The sequence below is a fragment of the Oncorhynchus kisutch genome, linkage group LG6 (genome assembly GCF_002021735.2).
Source record: "Oncorhynchus kisutch isolate 150728-3 linkage group LG6, Okis_V2, whole genome shotgun sequence".
Lineage (NCBI taxonomy): Eukaryota > Metazoa > Chordata > Actinopteri > Salmoniformes > Salmonidae > Oncorhynchus > Oncorhynchus kisutch.
The window spans coordinates 62,609,956-62,630,334 of record NC_034179.2 but is presented as its reverse complement, the minus strand read 5'-3'; the positions used below and the strand labels follow the sequence as shown (position 1 = coordinate 62,630,334).

The window sequence follows — 20,379 nt, the reverse complement described above, 5'->3', positions numbered from 1 at the left end:
AATAATGGGTTTTGACATTGGTGGTGACTTTCTGAACTGTTATAGTTAGACCAACAGTTTAAAGTAATACAGAAAAATATTGCTATTTGAGTTCTGATTGACTAAATTGACAACATTTTCTGGAAATTTGTTGTATTTTCCCTTAATTTCACCAAAAACAACCATTCACGTCTATTTGTTTTAAAATTCCTTAGTAAGTTACAAAGTATATGTAAATTGCATAGTATAGTGTTTGTTCCTGCTGTTCTCTCCTTCTTCCCTTTTTCCTTTTCTTCAAATCTGGTATCAGTCGGTCTTCGCCCATTCATCACCCCTCATGTCTGTTTCTGCAGTCACAAAACTCTGCCTCCTTCCACCATTGTCACTGTGATAACAGAACAGAACTACCTCAAGACCAACGATGGTTGATAAATGAAGATAGTTAACTCAGGACGTTTACCACTGTCTGATTTAGGAGGTGGCTCCTTAAGCAGACATCAATGCGATAGTGCGATGACTTCCTATGGGGGGGGGGGGGAATGAAGGAGTGGGCTGTCTCGCTTCCTCTTCCGTCTCTACTTGAGACTCCGGAATGCTGAGTCACAATGACAAGGCAGAAATACAGCCAGGGCAGAGCCTGAGTCATTCCATACTGTAGTATAACCAACAGGAGGTTATGACAGGAATAAGCAGGGGTGCTAATTTCACTGGTAATTTCACTGGTGACATGCATTTTTGTCCCCTCCCCAGTTTTATCATTGGAATGTGATACAAAACGAGGCAACGGTGTGCTTTAGAACCATGCGGATGCCTCCGAACAGTCGGGTAGGCTGTTTGCTGTGTTTATTCGACCAAAAATATATATAAATATATATGTCCCCTCCACATCTAAAACCAATGTTGCGCCCCTGGTAAAAATAGTGGGAGGGAGCAATTGAGAGGGGAAGGGGGGAAAGAGTACAGACTAAAACACTGTGTCACCCTTCAGAATTTAAATAGAAAGAGTTATGTAATGGTTAATCATTTACAGTATTACTTACTGTTTATAACTTTGTGCAGCTGGTCACATGATGGACCCTGTCATGACTTTAACAACTTAACACAGGTTCTCGGTTTTGAACATTACAGAAAAGAATTGCATAAAAAAATGAAGACAATTCTATGTCATTTTCATTTTTAATGCTATGTTTGCCCTTCTGCTAAAATATGGTCACTTAGAACAATCTGGACTCAGGGGTAGACGTAACATAGTAAAAGTAAATTCAGGATACTCCCATTAGTATGATGTGTTTTGTATGGTATGTATTAATTTGTGGATGTCCATCATCCATTTCGTATTATATTTTACTAATTGCAATTTTTACAATATGTTACGATTTGCTAAACATATGATATCTTACGAAATCCAATTTGTTGTGGCTAACATTATCTCGGTGGCTAGGTGCTAGCGTTAGCTAGGTGGCTGAAATTAGCTAGGCTAGGGGTTAAGGGTTAAGGTTAGGTCTAAGGTTAGGAGTTAGGTTAAAGGGCAACCTTTGTGATGCTAGACGTTCGCCTTATATGCTCACCCTAAATTATCCTTTAAGCATGACACATCATTTAGTCAACAGGTGATGTCCCTTTTCGCAAAAAAAAAAGAATGCCAACTATGTCACAGCCCTTTTTGTAACACCAGTTTAAGCATAAGTCTACTGTCACTCCCAACAGTCTGAAGAGGCTTCGACTCATTGTCTCCAAATCTTTGTTTGCGCTCATAATGAAAACATTACACTATAAACTGAGGTTCAGTCTAAAACAGTTGATCAAAGTAACAGAAAGCAGGGCACATAGTTCAAGGATTATCTATGTTGAAGACCCTTACCCCCATTTGAAGCAGCTTCATAATTTTTCATCAAACATTGCACCAAGATAGTAGTTATGACAAACTGATAGATAGAGCCTGTTTTGGCTTACATTTTAGGAGAAAGGGGGTCCTGTCCTCAAACAATTGGAGTAGAGGCACTACCTTACATACTAGGCCAGGAAAGATCAGGGGCTGTAAAATCAGTGGCGGCTGGGGGGAGGAGCTTCCCCATCAATGTGATGTTATTCAATGTGATCTAAAAGGCTAAACTGATCCTAAATCGGCACTCTTACTTTGAGACGCTTGATGCCCAAGAAGACCTAAGTAGTGTCCGATTACCCATTCTAACATACTGTATACTACATACATACTGCATACTATATACTATTAGTTCATAGGGCTCCCGAGTGGCGCAGTGGTCTAGGGCTCCCGAGTGGCGCAGCAGTCTAAGGCACAGCATCCCAGTGCAAGCGGCATCACTTTAGTACCTGGTTTGAATCCAGGCTGTATCACATCTGGCTGTGATTGGCCCAGCATCGTCCGGGTTTGGCTGGAGTAGGCCGAATTTGTTGACTTGCCTAGTTAAATAAAAGGTTACATTTGAGTATACTGTAAAAGAACGGTAAACTTCTAGATGAGCTTACTAGCGCTTCGCCTGTCTACCGGAAGCTGATGGTGTTGCTATGCAACGTCTTGCTAGCTTGTTAGCATAACAAATTACTAGCTAGACATCATACGTTTTCGGGTGTGTTTGTAAATTAAATCTGGAGTGCCAGAGTACACTCTCTGAGTTCATAAATTCAGAGCGTTGTCAGATTGTCCATTCGTAAATTTAAAGCGTTTCGCCCTCGGAGCGTTCAGACGTTCAGAGCCGAGGAGTAGGGTTGATCCGAGCATTTTGACCTCACAACGGCAGTCAAGCACCCAAGCTAACTGGCTAACTTTGGCTAGCTTGCTAGCTACTTCCAGTGTCCATTGAGAGCGCACAATGACTATACCACTTAGCTAATCCTGATGTATTAATAGCCAACTAACTTTACGTTAGGTAGCTAGCTAACATACTGGTACATACTGCTGTAATGATATGCTATGCAGTTCGTAAGGATAGCGTAGCTCAAAAATTGTCAGCCAACATCAGACATAACGTGTAACGTAACTTATTTGAAAAGTCATTACACCTCTCAACATTTTCTTAACTCTTGTCATAATTAGTCAAAACAAGTAAATTTATCCACTCTCGTAATAAACAAAGTAACAATTTTTAAACAGATTAAGATGAGGTCGAGGCAAGAGCATTTACTCCACCCCCAATCTGTCTGCGTGAGATAAAAACATTTTTGTGTGGAGGTATATAACAGTGTCAAATTACTTGCGGATTTTGATCATATAGAAGTTTCGTAATGTTTAAGCTTTAACAAATCTTCCATTAAAGATCAACAAATTAACAATGAAAGTTAAATCAGGGTCCATATCAAAAAGACTGGTTTGACAACAACATTATTTGGATTAAACAATTATTGAACAATGATGGCCAACTATACGATTATCAAGAATTCATGAGAACACACAATGTTACATTCACTCCTGAGGAATGGGATCGTCATCAAATGATCCGCATAGTTCCTGTTGAATTTCTAAAGGTGATTGGCTACGCTCTGTGAGGGTGGATTTCACTGACGCATTCCTTTTGGAACAATAAATAGAGCGAACAAGGCTCCTTCTAGTTCACAAGTCTGAGAAGACTCATGAAGAAGTTCTTGCTTCAACAGTGATTGAACGGAACTCCTCTGCCTTCGTCCCGCATTATAGAACATTAAGGATTAATGACATAGCACTTACTTGAACTATAATAGCAATATAGTTTAAACTCTATTTTTTTACTTTTTATTTTGATATAAAAGAAAATCTGCCAAGATGGAGTCTCAGATCCGCCAGAACTATCACCACGATTGCGAAGCTGCCATCAACCGGATGATCAACTTGGAGATGTTTGCCTCCTACACATACACCTCAATGGTAAGGAGTCTACCAAGATGACCGTTTTGTTGATCTACCTGTGTATTATTATGCCTGGTCCTAAATGGCTTTTTTTCCACTTGATTTTTCTGTTGTCCTAGACAATTAATAGCCAAGAATCTCAACTCCGTGATGTACATTTGAGTTTTACTTGGCAAGGCTATTAAGACCCTCCAGTTAGAAATAGCATACAAATGAAGTTGAATCTATCCTACCTCTGTCAGAGCGCGTAACAACTCATTGACAGGTTAAAAGTCAGGTTACCAAGTAGACAACAGACTGATTCATCCCTATATCATCAAGCCTAGTTGCCACAACAAGAACAGAATGCTGTCATGTTTTTTTCCTTTTTCTAACTACAATGTTTTGTTTATCCCCCCAGGCTTTCTATTTCTCCCGTGACGATGTGGCTCTGCGAGGCTTCGCGCATTTCTTCAAGGAGAACAGCGACGAGGAGCGGGAGCACGCGGACAAGCTACTCTCCTTCCAGAACAAGAGAGGTGGACGCATTTTACTCCAGGACATCAAGGTGAGCGCCTGAGCATCAAACACATTTAGATTGTAGACTGATGTTTTTCCTCCATGGAGGAAAGTGTCTACAGAGTTTAGTTGATTGAGAGAACCTGTAGTCCTAAACATACGGCCTCTAACCACTGAACTGAAACTGTGAGGGGTGTAACTCTGTTCACTTTATCCTGACCTCAACGTCTGCTAGTAGTCCTTAACACTTCTGTGTTCACTCTGTCCTGTGTAGAAGCCAGAACGTGATGAGTGGGGCAATGGGCTGGAGGCCATGCAGTGTGCTCTGCAGCTGGAGAAGAATGTGAACCAGGCCCTGCTGGACCTGCACAAGATTGCCTCTGACAAGGTTGACCCCCATGTAAGTTATGGTGGAACCACACATCACATAGAATACAGGTACTGTCCCAGGAGATGATCAGGTTGTTGTAGCTCTGATAACTAATGACACCGGATTGTTTACCTGCTTCGTCACACGCACACAATAGTCCACAGATGCTCACAATGCAGCTAATGCATAAGGGGTGGCAGGTTGTCTAGGGGTTAGAGATTTGGGCCTTAAAGGGTGCTGGATTGAATCCCAGAGCTGACCAGGTAAAAATGTGTTCTGCCCCTGAACAAGGCAGTTAACCTATTGTTCCACATTAGGATGCCATTGTAAAGCAGTGTTTTAATGGACTTGACTCGTTAAAAAATAGACACCTCATTATCTACACTTATGCCATTACCACCAGGCTATTGTGTGTTACTGTAATTACTGTTACAATAGTCGGTAATCATTATTTTGTCTGACCTGTTTTCCCTCTTTAGCTGTGTGACTTTCTGGAGACCCATTACCTGAATGAGCAGGTGGAGGCCATTAAGAAGCTGGGAGACCACATCACCAACCTCACCAAGATGGATGCTGTCAAAAACAAGATGGGAGAGTACCTGTTTGACAAGCACACCCTGGGAGGCCAGAGCTAAACCACTTCCATCCCCAGGCTATGGCCTCATTCCTCAGACCAGGACTCCTGGCTTCTCTGATAGATCCTCCTGGCTTTGCTTTTATAGGGATGGGAGAGTGTTAAACTGGTGAATTGCAACACTGCTGTGACATTGTTTCTGTTGACAACACTACTGTATTTTGGAGGCAAGGCTTCTTGTAAAACAATAAAAAAAGTTTGTTTGTTACTGTTTTTGAAGTGTTGACCTGTAGTAATGGATGTTGTATCAGTCTATTCAGGTGCTTTGCTCTTTTACTGAGCGTCTTCATACCAGTGAGAAATATTTAATTGCAGACCTACTAGTGACTGAGGGTCATAACAATAGAAGTTAAACATGAGTTTTAAAGGATGTTACCTCTGACCACAGGGTGGCACTATTACAAGATACAGTAAAGGACATTTCAATTAAGGACCCAGCTGTCAACTCTAGCGCCGTAGGAGTGAAACTGTTACCTACAATTGATGTAGACCTTTACACTGTGCATCACAAGTTTATTAGACAGCCTAGAGGTCAATCAAAACTGTTAGCCAGCTGTTATGGCACATTTCTCTAGTGATGGGAAGTTTGGCTCTGACTGGCAAATCTCCATTTATTTCATTTGGTAATGCCCAATAGTTCCCCATAAGTTACAGAACGCTGTCATTTTGGTAATTAACAGGCAAATTGAACTTTAATACTTGAACTGAAAAATATTGTTTTCAAGATATAGTAAAGGAGTTTCTGGTGGCTAGACAACTTGGTTAAAGGGGAAGATGGTCTACTCAGCATTGGAATTTTCAACTATTCTTTATACAACCAATTATTGACATGGTAAAATTGAGTACATTTGTATGGTATTGACTATCTTGGTTTATATTTAGGGTAGTTTTGCAGCTTTGTCATTCTATTTGAAAACATTTTACACAAAGAGGGCCAGAGATTTGTAATCTGATGTACCCAAAAAGGCCACTAGATGGCATCTGATTAAATTGCATATTCCTTCATTTCCCAACATTTTGTATTTATGGATCCCTATTAGCTGCTGTCAAGGCAGCAGTTACTCTTCATGGGGTCCAGCAAAATAAAGGCAGTTCTATACATTAACTAACCTTACATTAAAAAGATTTCACAAAACATTAATGCTTCCCACTCAGGCCACTACTCTACCACCACATCTACAACACAAAATCCATGTGTGTGTATCTATAGTGAATATGTAATTGTGTTTTTATGGTTTTAAATCTTACTTTACTGCTTGCTTGAGTTACTTGATGTGGAATAGCAGCCATGTCATGGCTCTCTGTAGTACTGTGCACCTCCCATACTCTGTCCTGGAATTGTGAAGAGACCTGGCGGTATGTGTTGTAGCTCTCTGCGTACATTTAAGGGTGAGCTGTGCAGGCCAGTTCTGGGCCAATTGTAATTTTCCTAAGTCCTTTTTTGTGGCACCTGACCACATGACTGGACAGTAGTCCAGATGCGACAAAACAAGGGCCTGTAGAACCTACCTTGTTGAAAGCGTTAAGGCAGAGCAGTGCTTTATTATGGACAGATCTATCCCCATCTTAGCTAGTGTTGTATCCATATGCTTTTACCATTTCAGAAGTTTATTCTCAACTTGTTACATTTCCACATTATCCATTACAAGATTTAGTTGAGGTTCAGGGTTTAGTGTTTTTATTTTATGTCCAAAATACAATGCCTTTAGTTTTGAAATTCATGTATTTAGGACTAACTTATTTCTTGCCACCCAGTCTGAAAATGACTGCAGCTCTTAAGTGTTGCAGTGATTTCACCTGCTCTGGTAGCTGATGTGTGTAGTGTTGAGTCACAGACACACAGGCTTCACTCAGCACCAGTGCAAGTCATGAGTAAAGATAGAAAAAGTAAGGGGCCTAGACAGCTGCTCTGGGGAATGCCTGACTCTTCCTAGATTATGTTGGAGAGGATTCCATTAAAGAACACCCTCTGTGTTCTGTTAGACAAGTAACTCTAGATCCACAAGCAGGGGATGTAAAGCCAGGGGATGTAAAGCCATAACACTTACGTTTTTCCAGCAGCAGATTATGATCAATAATGTCAAAGCTGCAGAGAAGTGCTTTATTTATTTGTAATCTTTATTTATTTAACTAGGCTAACTAAGTCGGTTAAGAACAAATTCTTATTTACAATGACGGCCTAACAAAAGGCAAAAGGCCTTTCACGTCAAGAGAGACAACAACATAGCATGGTAAGCAGTAACAGGAGTCCGTTGTAACAGATAGGCCTACATTATTCAGTATATATACATACTTGGCTGAGTACCGGTGGAAAGTTTGGGACAGTCAAGTCAGCAATAGTCTATGTTGCTAGCAACAAGATAATGTTTTGAGTTTATGATCTTGCTCACTGGTTCTCAAAACCAGTCCTGGGGACCCAAACGGGTGCACATTTTTGTTTTTGCCCTAGCACTACACAGCTGATTCAAATGATCAACTCATCAAAAGGCTTTGATTATTTGAATCAGCTGTGTAGTGCTTGGGAAAAAAACTAAAATATGCACCCCTTTGGGTCCCCAGGACCAGGATAGAGAACCACTGATCTAGCTAATGATTAGCACACTGGGGTAAATGTTGATGGGAAACCCCATGCAACCCCATAATATAGGTTGTCATGCTTATTGCTAAATAACACACCTGCCTGATAATTTGGACCGATATGGTATTTGGCATTTGTTTTTAGTAATTGCAGCTTAAGGTGGCAATACCAGTTATTACTTTGATACACAGGGGAATTAGGTGTTGCGTAACTTGGTTAATTAAATAAATAAAATAAGTAAATCTTTTTTGTTGTTGTTATTTGTAAACTCATGTTCCCTTTATCTTATATTAGGTTTTGGGTGAAGATCTGATAACATTCAGTATCAAAAATATGCAAAAATAGAGAACATCAGAAAGGGGGAAATACTTTTGTACGGCACTGTATATATACATTGAGTGTATAAAACATCAAGAACAACTTCCTAATACTGAATTGCAAACTCCCCTTTTTCCCTCAGAACAACCTCAATTCGTTGGGGCAAGGACTCGATCTACAGGGTGTCGAAAGCATTCTACAGGGATGCTTGTTCATGTTGACTCCAATGCTTCCCACAGTTGTGTTAAATTGGCTGTATGTCCCTATCTGAGGTGGATCATTCTTGATACACACAGGAAACTATTGAGTGTGAAAAACCAAGGGGTTTGGTGGTGATTTTCTAAACTGTTAGGTAGACCTACAGTTTAAAGTAATATTGAAAAATATTGTTACTTGAGTTGTGATTGGGGTATATTGGCCAAATGATCAGGAAAGTTGTTGGTGTATTTTCCCTCCAACATTCATCAGAAACAACCATATTACAGCTATTTGTTTAAAATGCCTTAGTAAGTTACAGAGTATGTTACTACTGTTCTCTACTTCTTCCCTTTTTTTCCTAGTCTCAGGACGTTTTCGCCCACTCTTCGCCGCTCAAGTCTGTTTCAATAGTCATGAGACCTAGTCTCCTTCCACCATTGTCACGGTGATAGTGGGGTACTCCATAGAAACCAATGCGATAGTGGTCTGCATAGTCCTTGACATCTATTGAAACAGAACCATTGAGGGAGTGAACATTTTGCGTCCTCTTCCGTCTCTGTTTGGGTCTCCAGAATGCTGAGTCACAATGACAAGGCAGAAATACAGCCAGGGCAGAGCCTGAGTCAGTCCATACTGTAGTACAACCAACGGGAGGTTATGACAGGAGAAAGAGTGGGAAGGAGGGAGACAAATAGGAATAGAGGGGGAGGGAGAAAGAGTACAGACTAAAAACGCTGTGTCACCCTTCAGAAGAGTTCTGTAACGGTTAATCATTTATAGTATTACTATCACTTCTGTTTATAACTTTAACTTAAGAACATTCTTAGTTAGTACGATTAATTTGTAATGCTAAGAGATGTACAGGGTGGGTACCTGGAGGAAAAAAGGGGAGGGTCATGCTTTTTCAATTTCAGTCAAGAGGAGGATTTACTATTTTTTAAATCTAGTGCAGGGGAGGGTCATGTAATTTGAAATTCTCTGTTGGTTGTGAAATATGAAGTGTCCCTATAGGTTATTTAGCGTGGTCTCAATCAAATGATTTATAGCCTATAGGCTACAGGCTACGAAGTGCATCCTCAGAGAAGCACAGAGAAAAGTTATATTTCTAAGATAGCTGCTGGGATAGCATAAATAAAACTAGACTGCTTACACACTGCAACGGATATTCCAACCCTGAGGCCTGCTCTGCCCTTGCTGATCAATACCGTTTTTTTTGCTGCCTAACCAATGTTGCGCTGTGTAGGCCTATAGCCTATGTTCTGTTCGTCCAAAAAAATGCAATATCTTGCGCGTAGACTAGCCTATAGCCTATGTTCTGTTCAGTTTGAGAAGCAGAGCATTTGAGGACCGGAGGTCAACTTTGATAGCTTGCTACTACTATAATTGATTTCAAGAAAAACAAAATGTTTCTTGCCCATGATGTATTTATCCAAGTTATTGACATCACAGTAAGCCAGATTTTAGTTACTTACATTGTGGTGCTGAAACTTGAAGCAGCAGTCACGGCACAATCAATTGGAAATGGACAGCTGATAGTGCTGAAAATAGGCAAATTGGAGAAGGAATAATTCATTTAAACCGTCTTCATTTAATTAGACTTTACTAACAACAAAAGGGCTTTGTGTTGGAGCCTATTTCTTCCTTTCTGTTTCAGAAATAAGAGGTAGCTCTACCTGTTTGACAGACAGAATTAGGCTATAGGCTGCTATATCCATAGATTTGTCGTTCAATTCCTCCACCCACCATGCACTCTTTAAATAGCCTCCCTCCAAGTCAGTGAAGGACTGTTAAGTTAAAACCAGTACTGGAATAGAGGGGGTATGAGAGGGTATGACATAGGCCTACCTTTTATTGAAGAAAATGTCATTAAGAAAATGGCTACCATAAAACAGATCCGATTACATATAGTGATCTATAACAGCAGTCTGGTCCGTTACCCATTGTTATCTTAAGATTTGGAATAAAATAAAACCGATCCAATTACATACAGTGATCTATAACAGCACTTTGGTCCGTTATGCTTTATGCAAAAAACAACTTGAAAATACCCTGGAAAGACGTAACTTCGATCCATATGGGAATGTCATTGTTTAGTTTCTTTAACATTCAGAGTCTGAGCTACAATCTCCTATAGTGAAGGAGGCAAACAATGTAATTTGCTTGAGAAGTAATCTAATTCTGTCACTTTCCATTGATTAAGCTATTTACTTTGTGTACAACAGATGTTTATACCCAGACAGTTTTTAGGGAAACCCTTGAGACCTTCTGTTGTTAAAGAAGAGTAGTCATCTGTTAAATCAAAAAAAAAATCTGCGTCGGTAGGCCTACTGTCTGGGGTGGAAAGCTAGGCCTAACTTTTGAAAGAAAGTACTACAGTCAGATTCCTAACAGGGACAGATTCGTTGGAAACAAGACACACTGATTTGACATTGGAGAAATATGATAAGATCACTGGTGGGGTAAACCCCCCCCCCCCCCCCCCCCCCCCAAAAAAAAGAAAAGTAGCTGCATGCCAGCAAAGCACTAAACAATACATGAATTGCACGATAACGGTGCCCAAAATGTTAGGGCCTACATAAAGATTTTCCAACAGCAGGCTCAACACCTTACTCCTGCTACACCTGGCAGCAATACAGTTCATTCAGCCTCAATTACTGCCTTTATAAAAAACAGATAGCTGGTATGGCTGACTTGCCAAATCAGATGTTTCTACTGACAATTGAGAAGCGCAAATGATGGCATAAGGGGACGACGAGCGGTTAAGAGGCAATGCGTAATTTCGGTAAAGACATTAATGTGTGAAGTAGGATGAATGTAGTCAATATAACTATTTGTTCAGCACTTTTGAAACGTACAGCGGCAGAATTAAGAACATGGGCCGTTCTTACAGTATTCTCCCTGTGCACCAAGTCAGAACCGTAGGATAAACATAGGGGGCATAGAAGCAGACAATGAAAGCTCTTACAATATTTTTTGATGACATTTCTCTAAAACAGGCTTTAGGCTACATGTGCAACACCAAGTGCGAACAGTAGGCTAAGTTATGAGGGGGAAAATGACCCAATTATTTGAGTAAGGGACATGGGCTACTAACAGTTTACTACACAGCATACACTTGGTATTACTTTATTAGCTACAGTATGTATATCTCCCTGGCATATTATATAATTTATGCAGCAGCATACAACGCCTTTCTGGACTCATCTGTTTGTGCTGTGCTCACATGAACAGGAAGGTTGCGCGGCGGTCCTTTGTGGGCAAATTTTGTCATCAAAGTCTTGCATCCTCTGGATTTATGGTGCTTTCAAGACAACTGGAAACTCTACAAAAAAACACGGTTGAATCATGAAGTCAGTGATCTTCAGGTCGGAGCTCCAGAAAGATGCCTGAGTTCCCGACATGGAATTCCAAGTTGAATGACCGTTCAAAACGTATTTTCCCAGTCTGAGCTTTCTGAGTTCCCAGGTGTCTTGAACTCACTGAAGTCTGAGATTTCCCAGTTCCAAGTTTCTAGTTGTTTTGAACTCAGCCATTGGCATGGCCAATGTTGAATGTTTATCCTTTTAAGCTTCGAACAAACCAACTCCACTGAATAGTAGGCTAGTGATTGCTTTGCAATGCTTGCATTCAGCCACTGATTCCTTCCAAACCACTCATTGTTGAATTTGCGATTACCAATTTGATGTGCAATGTTTATGTCCAATGGCCGACGTTTTATCTATAATTTCTCTTCAGAATTCCCTTCATTTGACAAGGAGTGAAAAGGATTTGCCAGTAGAAAGTTTGATGTTGACATGATCAGTCCAATCAAAGCTACGGTAGATATAACGTGATTTGACATCATTTTATCTGTGGCCAATGACCTTGAGCCTTCTTAGATGGGCACTTCTTATGTAACTACATGGCAGCACCGAAGGGGGTTGAATTTCCGAGCTCTCCCCATACATTTTTCTTTGACGTAGTGTCCCCATGAGCGTCAGAACACTGAGCCAATCATGGTGCAAGTAGAGAACATTACCACCACCACAGAAAGCACTGAGCTAGGTGGAAACACCTCCATTTTGGAGGTGCCTTACTCAAGAAAGCAAAAGAAGAGACAATGTTTGTATGTGGTTTTATTAACTTAATGTTTTTTCTTTTCTATTCTTTGTACATTGTTTGCAAACTGATATGTGACACATATTGCCAGATTAACATGCAAAATAGGTGAGGCTCAAACAAAGCTAAACATGAAAAACCAAGCTGCCCTGAATGACAGGTCATCACTGGATAAGATGAACACATAGGGCTATCTCCATGTCCATTCTTAGCCTGTAATTTGAGTAATTTGTGTAGTATTAAAAAATATTCTGCTAATATGTAAAATTCCGTAGAGTTGCATGAATTGTTTATAATGGCAAATTTTTCTGCAAATATGATGATAGACTCATGCAATGCTTTTACTATGAATTAGATCTTTCCAACCTTACTCTTGTCCATAGGTGTCTGTGAAAACACAACCTTCTGGCCCGCAGCCCTGTCCGCTATCAAAATTCCTGCGTTGCCATGTAGTGCTGACAGGACGAAGAACAGTTTCTGAAACGGCATATCTAAGGCTCTGGTGTCTCCAAGAGGTGAGGTTAAACTGTAAGGATGTTCTGTTATCCACTTTGTTTTAATAATTGTTGGGGCATGAGGAGTGTCACTTGTTTTTTTATCAAGCGTTCAGTGAAGGTTTAGGTAAAATATAATTTGCTGAACGTAGAGACATCCATTTCCATTTCAGAGATGTCCGATTTTCTCTGTGTAACCCTTATTATAAATAACGTTTACTCCTGAAGTCGACCCTTCTGCTAAAACAAGGTCACTTTGAATGAGTGAGGGTTTCAGCTGACTAACAACACTTCATAAGGTTGTTGCTGACGAGCAACAGTTGAGGTGACAGCAAATACAGGAACATTTGTCCTTTTGTGAGACTATGAAAATGACTCACAATCTCAATCCTCCTGATCTGAATCATGGATTACCATCTCTCCTAAGCATTACACATTCTTTAGTCAAAAACTAACAATTTCCACAAAGAAAAAGAACGCTAGGTATGTCACAGGCCTTTTGCAACACCGGTTATAATAAAAAATGATAATAATAAACCTAGATAGTAGCTATGACTTATAGAGCCGGTTTTGGAGAGAGGGAGCGGGAGTAGGTGTGACAGTACCCCCTCCCGAAGATGCCGACCAGGAGGACGGCCCTAGGGCAATGAGAAGGCGGAGATGGAAATCCTGGACAATGTTGGGGTCTAGGATGTCGTCGTCCGAAACACAACAGCTTTCCTCTGGACCGCACCCCTCCCAGTCCACCAGGTACTGAAGCTGACGTCGGGAGTCCAATAGGGACCTGACGGCATAGGTAGGGGTCCCATCAATGTTCAGTTGAGGTGGAGTGGTGTCATGGGGGACGCATCAGCCAGTGGACCGGGAACCACCGACCTGAGGAGGGTAACATGACAAAAGGTTAAGATCTGGTATTTGGTGGGGAGTTGAAAATGGTAAGTTACCTCATTGACCCTTCGGAGGACCGTGAAGGGCCCCACAAACTGGGGGGCTCAGCTTCCGGGAGGGCAGGCGGAGCTGGAAGTTCCTTGTGGAGCGAAGTCTATGGACAGATGGGACCAGGGCCCTGAGGCACGGGAAGGGGAAGTAGTTTCTCTGCTGGAGCGTGCCGGGGTGATTCGGTTTGGGTACATATGGAGCAGGAGTTGACATAGCAGGCGATGCCCTGCGCCAAGGTGGGCCACCAGTACTTTTCAGAGAGGGATTGGATAGTGCAAGTGATACCTGGGTGTCCAGAGGCGAGGAATGCGTGTGCCCAGGTGAACAGCCGATCTCTTACCCCCGTGGTGACATAGATGCGTTCTGGAGTGCCGGTAGCAGGAGGGGATTCCTTCCCCAGAGCCTGCCGGATGTCCACATCTACGTCACAAATCACAGGGCCAATGATACGGGAGGACCGACTGATGGGCTGGAGGGCACTTTCGGGACTCTCAACTGGTGTGGAACCACAGGTTACAGGAAAGAAGGTCTTCAGGCAGTGATTTTTATCCTCGACCAGGAGATGGTGGGGTTATGACATTGGAGGCATGGGGGGGGGGGGGGGGGGGGGCAAGGATGACTTTGTGATGATGACTTTGTGCAGTTATGATAAGGAAGGGAAGGCTTTCCTGGTGCATGGGTCCCATGGTGAGGGTGAGTGGTGCTGTAATGTGTGTGATTATGCCGGATCCCAATGGTTGCTTTTCCTGGGCTTGGACTGGAAAAGGAGAGGAAAGCGGATGCCAATTTATGGTCAGGGAGAAAGCCAAGTCCTGGGCGATGAAGTTCCCTGCGGCCCCGGAGTCCATTAGAGCTGTAGAGACCACACTTGAGGGACAGCCAGCCAGTAAAATGGGAACCAGAAAGGGTAAGGTGGAAAACGATGATGGAAAACTCACACCTACCCTGGAGATGGAAGATTACGAGGTAATCGTCTCTGCCCTAACTCTGAGTTGCAACACACCAGACAACGCTGAAGCTGGTGCCCCTCCTGGCCGCAACAGGGACAGAGCCCCAGCTGTCTCTGGCGATGCTACTCTGCCTAGGAAAGGTGTGTGGCCCGTACCTCCATGGGTTCAGGCTCTCCAGAAGAGAATGAGGAGTGCCGGCTCATTCCATCTACTGGAGGCTGCCACAGTCCAAAAGGTGAGGGCATACTCCGCAGCAGTCTGGGCACCTTGCTCACCTCCCTCTCTGCCCTCTGGAGGATGGTCAAAGACCGCCCTGAACAGAACCATGAACCACTCATAGGAACCAAGCTCCTCCTCTCCTCTCTCCCAGACAGCCGTAGCCAACGCCAACGCCCGCCAGATCAGCAGGGAAATGACCGTGGCAACCTTGGACCTCTCGGTGGTGGGGTCTCCCATCTGATGGGCGAAATAGAGGGAGCACTGGAGTAGGAAGCCACGGCATTTCGATGGAGTACGTCATACTTCCCCAGAAGGGACAGTACGTCATCGCTGACCTGGGTGGACGGCTGGGTAGGCTGGTGGACTGGCTCACTGTGACGACCTGTGGTACGAGGACCTCTGATAGGGTATGGAGAGCCATGCTAGTGGTATCGAGGTGGTGGAGAATGCCGGAGGACCTCCTCCATGGCCGTACCCACTTGCGCCAACTGGTCGTGGTGTTCCGGTGGAGTAGATGACCCTGTTCCCAGACCTTCTGGATGATGGTTTTCTTCTCTACTGCTTCCATATTGAGAGGAAGTATTCTGCCGTGTATACACAGTGAGTCAGGAAGCATATGCAGAAAGAGAGAGCAAGGCAACATTAACAAAACAGGGGATATGTACTGAACAGGAAAACAAACCAATAATGCTTGATGACTGAGGCTACTGATGGCTAAATAAAAGGGAAGATGATCAAGTTGATGAGGAAGTCCAGGTGTGCGTAACGATGTGGAGGCATGACATACATATATTTCCACAAAAATATATGACATCACACTTGCTCAGACCCAATGTATCCACACCCAATGTTGTTTCTAATTCTTATGAAACTCTACCCCATATGACTTCAAATTGTGTTATGTTGTTTCTGTTTATAGTCAACACACTCTCCATCTTGTTCCAATATATGTTATTTTTAAGTCTTGGTTCCAATAGTTCATATTTTTTTTCTCCATAGATTGTGAGTCGGATCGGCTCTCTGCAAGGTTTTGTAAATCTTACTTATCACATGCGTATCTTTTTCTAACTCAAATAGGATTCCCTCAACATTGCTTTGATCTCCAAAAGCTTTTAGGTATCATATAGTGTATTCGGAAAGTATTCAGACCCCTTGACTTTTTCCACATTTTGTTACGTTACAGCCTTATTCTAAAATGTATTAAAGTTTTTTCCCCCATCAATCTACACACAATGTCCCATAATGACAAAGCAGAAACAGGTTAAGAAATGTTAGCAAATGTATTCAAAACTAAACATTGAAATATCACATTTACTTAAGTATCCAGCAGTGATGTAAAGTGCGTAAGTAAAAATACTTGAAAGTACGACTTATCTGTACTTTACTATTTATATTTTTGACAACTTTATACTTTTACTTCACTACATTCCTAAAGAAAATGATATACTTTTTACTCCATACATACCCAAAAGTACTCATTACACTTTGAATGCTTAGCAGAAGAGGAAAATGGTCTAATTCACACAATTATCAAAAGAACATCACCTGTCATCTGTACTTCCTCTGATACATACAAAATACATGCTTCATTTGTAAAGAATGTCTGAGGGTTGCAACATCCGTAAATAAATACAAATATTTCCATGAAAGCTGTACACCACTAGGGTACAAAGATTGTCTTAGGGTCATTTTTGACCCGGCAGTTTTACAATCATTTACACACCACATAAACCACAAAGACACACACACAATGAGACATTGAGATTATGTCTGCTACTTATTGAACTTTTTTGTTTTAATCTGAAGAAGGAAATGGGGAAGAATACAACCCAGAGCACGATGCATCATCTTCCGATGAAGAAATCCCCCAAGCTGAAAGAGAGACATTTTTATCAAAGAATAGCAAAATAACATGGTCCTTGTCACCATATGACAACCAGGGCAGGATGGCAGCACAAAATGTCATAAGGGCCCACTAGACATGCAGTTGCCCATGCCCAGGACATCGCCTCAACATTCTACATGTTCATCACACCAGCCATCGAAAAAATCATCCTGGAAATGACAAATTTGGAGGGTTTCCGTAAATATGGAGACAACTGGAAAAGGATGGATGAGATTGATCTTTGTGCCTAAATAGGGCTGATAATCTTAGCTGGTGTGTATAGGTCCCGAGACGAAGCTACATGTAGTCCCTGGGATGCAGAGAGTGGAAGGGCGATTTTCAATGCCACGATGCCACTGAAAGTCTTCCACGCTTTCTCAAGAATGCTACGATTTGATAACCGTGAGAAAAGACCTGCAAGACGTATGGGAGACAAACTGGCGGCCATAAGAGAGGTCTGGGTTTCCTCCATACCTGTAATATCATTGATTTATGTCACTGTTTTCTGTGACACTGATACTTATTACTGATAGTAATCTCTTTTGTCAAAAGGTTGCTGTCCTTTCCGGCAGTATATTCCCAGCAAGCCAGCAAAGTATGGCATCAAGACATGGGTGGCCTGTGACGCACAATCCAGCTACGCTTGGAAGATGCAAGTCTACACAGGGAGCCGACCGGTGGGGGCCCAGAGAAGAACCAGGGGATGGGGGTTGTGCTTGATGTGACAGATGGACTGAGGGGGCACAATGTCACGTGTGACAATTTCTTCACCTCTTATGAACTCCGCCAGCAGCTCCTGAAGAGGAAGAGCACCATGGTTGGCACAGTTATAAAGAACAAGCCTGAGCTCCCCCCTGCACTCCTCGCTACAAGGGAGAGAAAGGACTTCTCATCAAAGTTTGCCTTTGTGATATGGAACAAGATCAACCCTACTTAGATGCCTGATAAGCAGAACAAGAGGAGGGTGTTCCTGGAGCAGCTGGGAAAGGCACTTGTAACCCACACAATCAAAGAAGGGAGCACCTCCCCCACACAACAGCCTCTACAGTGCTTGTGAAAGCTGTTCAGGGGGCTGAATTTTGTCCTGTTCCCCAAAGAAGGACTGTAAAACAAATACTATGTGCTGCACATGTGAAAATACATCTACAAAGTCCATGCACACACACTTGCATACTGTCCTACATGTGCTAATTTGAGCTGATTGATTTATATTCTTCATGTTTTTGTTTTGTGTCTATGATCTTATTTATTCTTATTCATTGTGTTGATACACCTTGTGGGTGGGGGCAAAGGTTAAAAAAATGAGAGGACTAGTATTTTGTAGTTTAATTACTCATTATACAGTATATAAGAATATATCACTATGTTTCCAAAAACATTCAAGACTATTATTATTTCCCTTCAATAAAATACATTCAAAACTACTTTCTGCACATTTCTGCTACTTTCTTAGGCTACACAAGTGCTATCTCTTGCAAAAAATCACCTACGCAGTACCTTTAGCAATAATATAATAATAATACTCTACTTTATTAAAGAAACAATTATGACAGTTGTGGTGTAATAAGAACAAGTGGTGTCAACTGATTAATGCAGTCTTTCTGCTGTGTGAAGAGGGAACCCCCAGATATTCACAAAGTTTGTGACACATGATAGGTTGTTACTTCATGCCAAAATAGATTTTGGGTTTAAAATTCAATGAAGCTGCTTTATTTTTAGTGAAGGCAGGCATTTTTTACCATTAGGACTAGGGGAGTATACAGAATGTTACTCAAGTGGGATTTTACTGGATGAGTTTAACTTTTACTTGAGTCATTTTCTATTACGGTATCTTTACTTTTACTAAAGTATAACATTTGGGTACTTTTTTCAACCACTGGTATTCAAGAGCCTTTACTTAATACTTTGTTAATTAACTTTGTTAATAATTTAGTCAAAAAGTGATGTCCCTTTTCGCAAAAAAAAGGAATGCCAAGTATGTCACAGCCCTTTTTGCAACACCGGTTTAAGCATGAGTCTACTGCCACTTCCAACAGTCTGAAGAGGCTTCGTCTCATTGTCTCCAAAACTTTGATGGCACTCATAATAAAAGCATTACGCTATTAAGTGAGGTTCAGTGTAGAACAGTTGATCAAAGTAACAGAAAGCAAGACACATACTTCAATGATTATCTATGTTGAAGACCCTTACCCCCATTTGAAGCAGCTTCATAATTTTTCAACAACAATGAACCTAGATAGTAGCTATGACAAACTGATAGATAGAGCCTGTTTTGGTTTACATTTTTAGGAAAAATGGGGTCCTATTCTCAAACAATTGGATTAGAGGCACTACCTTACATACTAGGCCAGGAAAGACCAGGGTCTGTATAAATCAGTGGAGGCTGGGGGGAGGAGCTTCGCCATCAATGTAATGTTAATCAATGTGATCTAAAAGGCAAAACTGATCCTAAATCGGCACTCTTACTCTGAGAGGCTTGATGCATACTGCCCCAGAAGACATAAGCTGTGTTCGAATACGCATACTAAAATACTGTATACTACATACTTAAGGAGTACATACTGCATACTATCAGTTCATAGGGCTCCCGAATGGGGCAGCGGACTATTTAAAATAAAAAGAATGTTTTTATTAACAACAAATCAATATATAAATCACATGAGGGAACACAAGCATACATAGATTACAAACATAGACAATTGAGCTAGGGGGTACAATATCACATTACAATTACACAAGGACCTTAAGGGACATGCATATACTTACAATTCTAACAGCTTTTTGTTAGTAGAGCATTTAACCGTCTTAAAATACAGTTCAATTTCTTTTTGTAGGGTATGAAAATGTGGTTTTCTGTTTGTAAATGTACATTTGTGTATATGAAATTTGGCCAAAAGAATAATGAAATTAATTACATAAAAATGTTTCATCTTATTTCTATTGTATGTAAAAATCCTCACAGTACATCTGCTTGTATACTTCGTATTTTGGCTAATACGACATCCGGGAACTTCTGGCAAACTAACTATATCCATTCTATGACCAATAACCATACTACATACTCCACTTACATCACAAGTAGTATGGTTAGTGCGGTTAGTATGAGTATTCGAACACAGCTCTAGTTCTTATGAATATCAATGACGTTTCAACTACATGGCTGCATTGAGCAATAACCAGCACCCTGAAAGCACCCTGTCAACAGTTGTGGAAGATCAGGTCATGTGAACTGAAGTTGTTAGGACAGTACTTTATTACTGTAGTCTTTGATTTACATTGGCTGTAAAAAGTTATCCACTTCACAGTTTTAACTTAATAACCTATGTATGTTAGACGTATGTACCATTTCTACAAAAGCCAGCCTTTCTTTCTCTGTCC

At 41.4% G+C, this 20,379-nt stretch overlaps 1 protein-coding gene and 1 long non-coding RNA gene across 2 annotated transcripts; one reads left to right on the top strand and one right to left on the bottom strand.

The window, feature by feature from the left end:
* The first annotated feature begins 3,545 nt into the window (after window positions 1-3,545).
* On the top strand, window positions 3,546-5,693 carry LOC116374435 (ferritin, middle subunit-like). Its single transcript, XM_031827121.1, has 4 exons — window positions 3,546-3,838; window positions 4,221-4,367; window positions 4,593-4,718; window positions 5,168-5,693. The coding sequence occupies exons 1-4, from the start codon at window positions 3,737-3,739 to the stop codon at window positions 5,321-5,323; spliced, it is 531 nt and encodes a 176-aa protein (XP_031682981.1). The 5' UTR covers window positions 3,546-3,736; the 3' UTR covers window positions 5,324-5,693.
* Window positions 5,694-12,516: 6,823 nt separating this feature from the next.
* LOC116374431 (uncharacterized) lies at window positions 12,517-14,526 on the bottom strand. The gene is made up of 2 exons (XR_004210364.1): window positions 13,953-14,526; window positions 12,517-13,884 (listed from the first exon to the last, which is right to left on the bottom strand). It is a non-coding gene; the product is annotated as an uncharacterized LOC116374431 (long non-coding RNA).
* Between the last annotated feature and the right edge of the window lie 5,853 nt (window positions 14,527-20,379).

Bases quoted from the DNA above. Each gene is read 5' to 3' on its own strand.
- LOC116374435 (XM_031827121.1), top strand. From the start codon at position 3,737: ATGGAGTCTCAGATCCGCCAGAACTATCACCACGATTGCGAAGCTGCC. The intron at 4,368-4,592 runs GTGAGCGCCTGA...TGTCCTGTGTAG, and splicing joins TTTTACTCCAGGACATCAAG to AAGCCAGAACGTGATGAGTG. The intron at 4,719-5,167 runs GTAAGTTATGGT...TTCCCTCTTTAG, and splicing joins CTGACAAGGTTGACCCCCAT to CTGTGTGACTTTCTGGAGAC.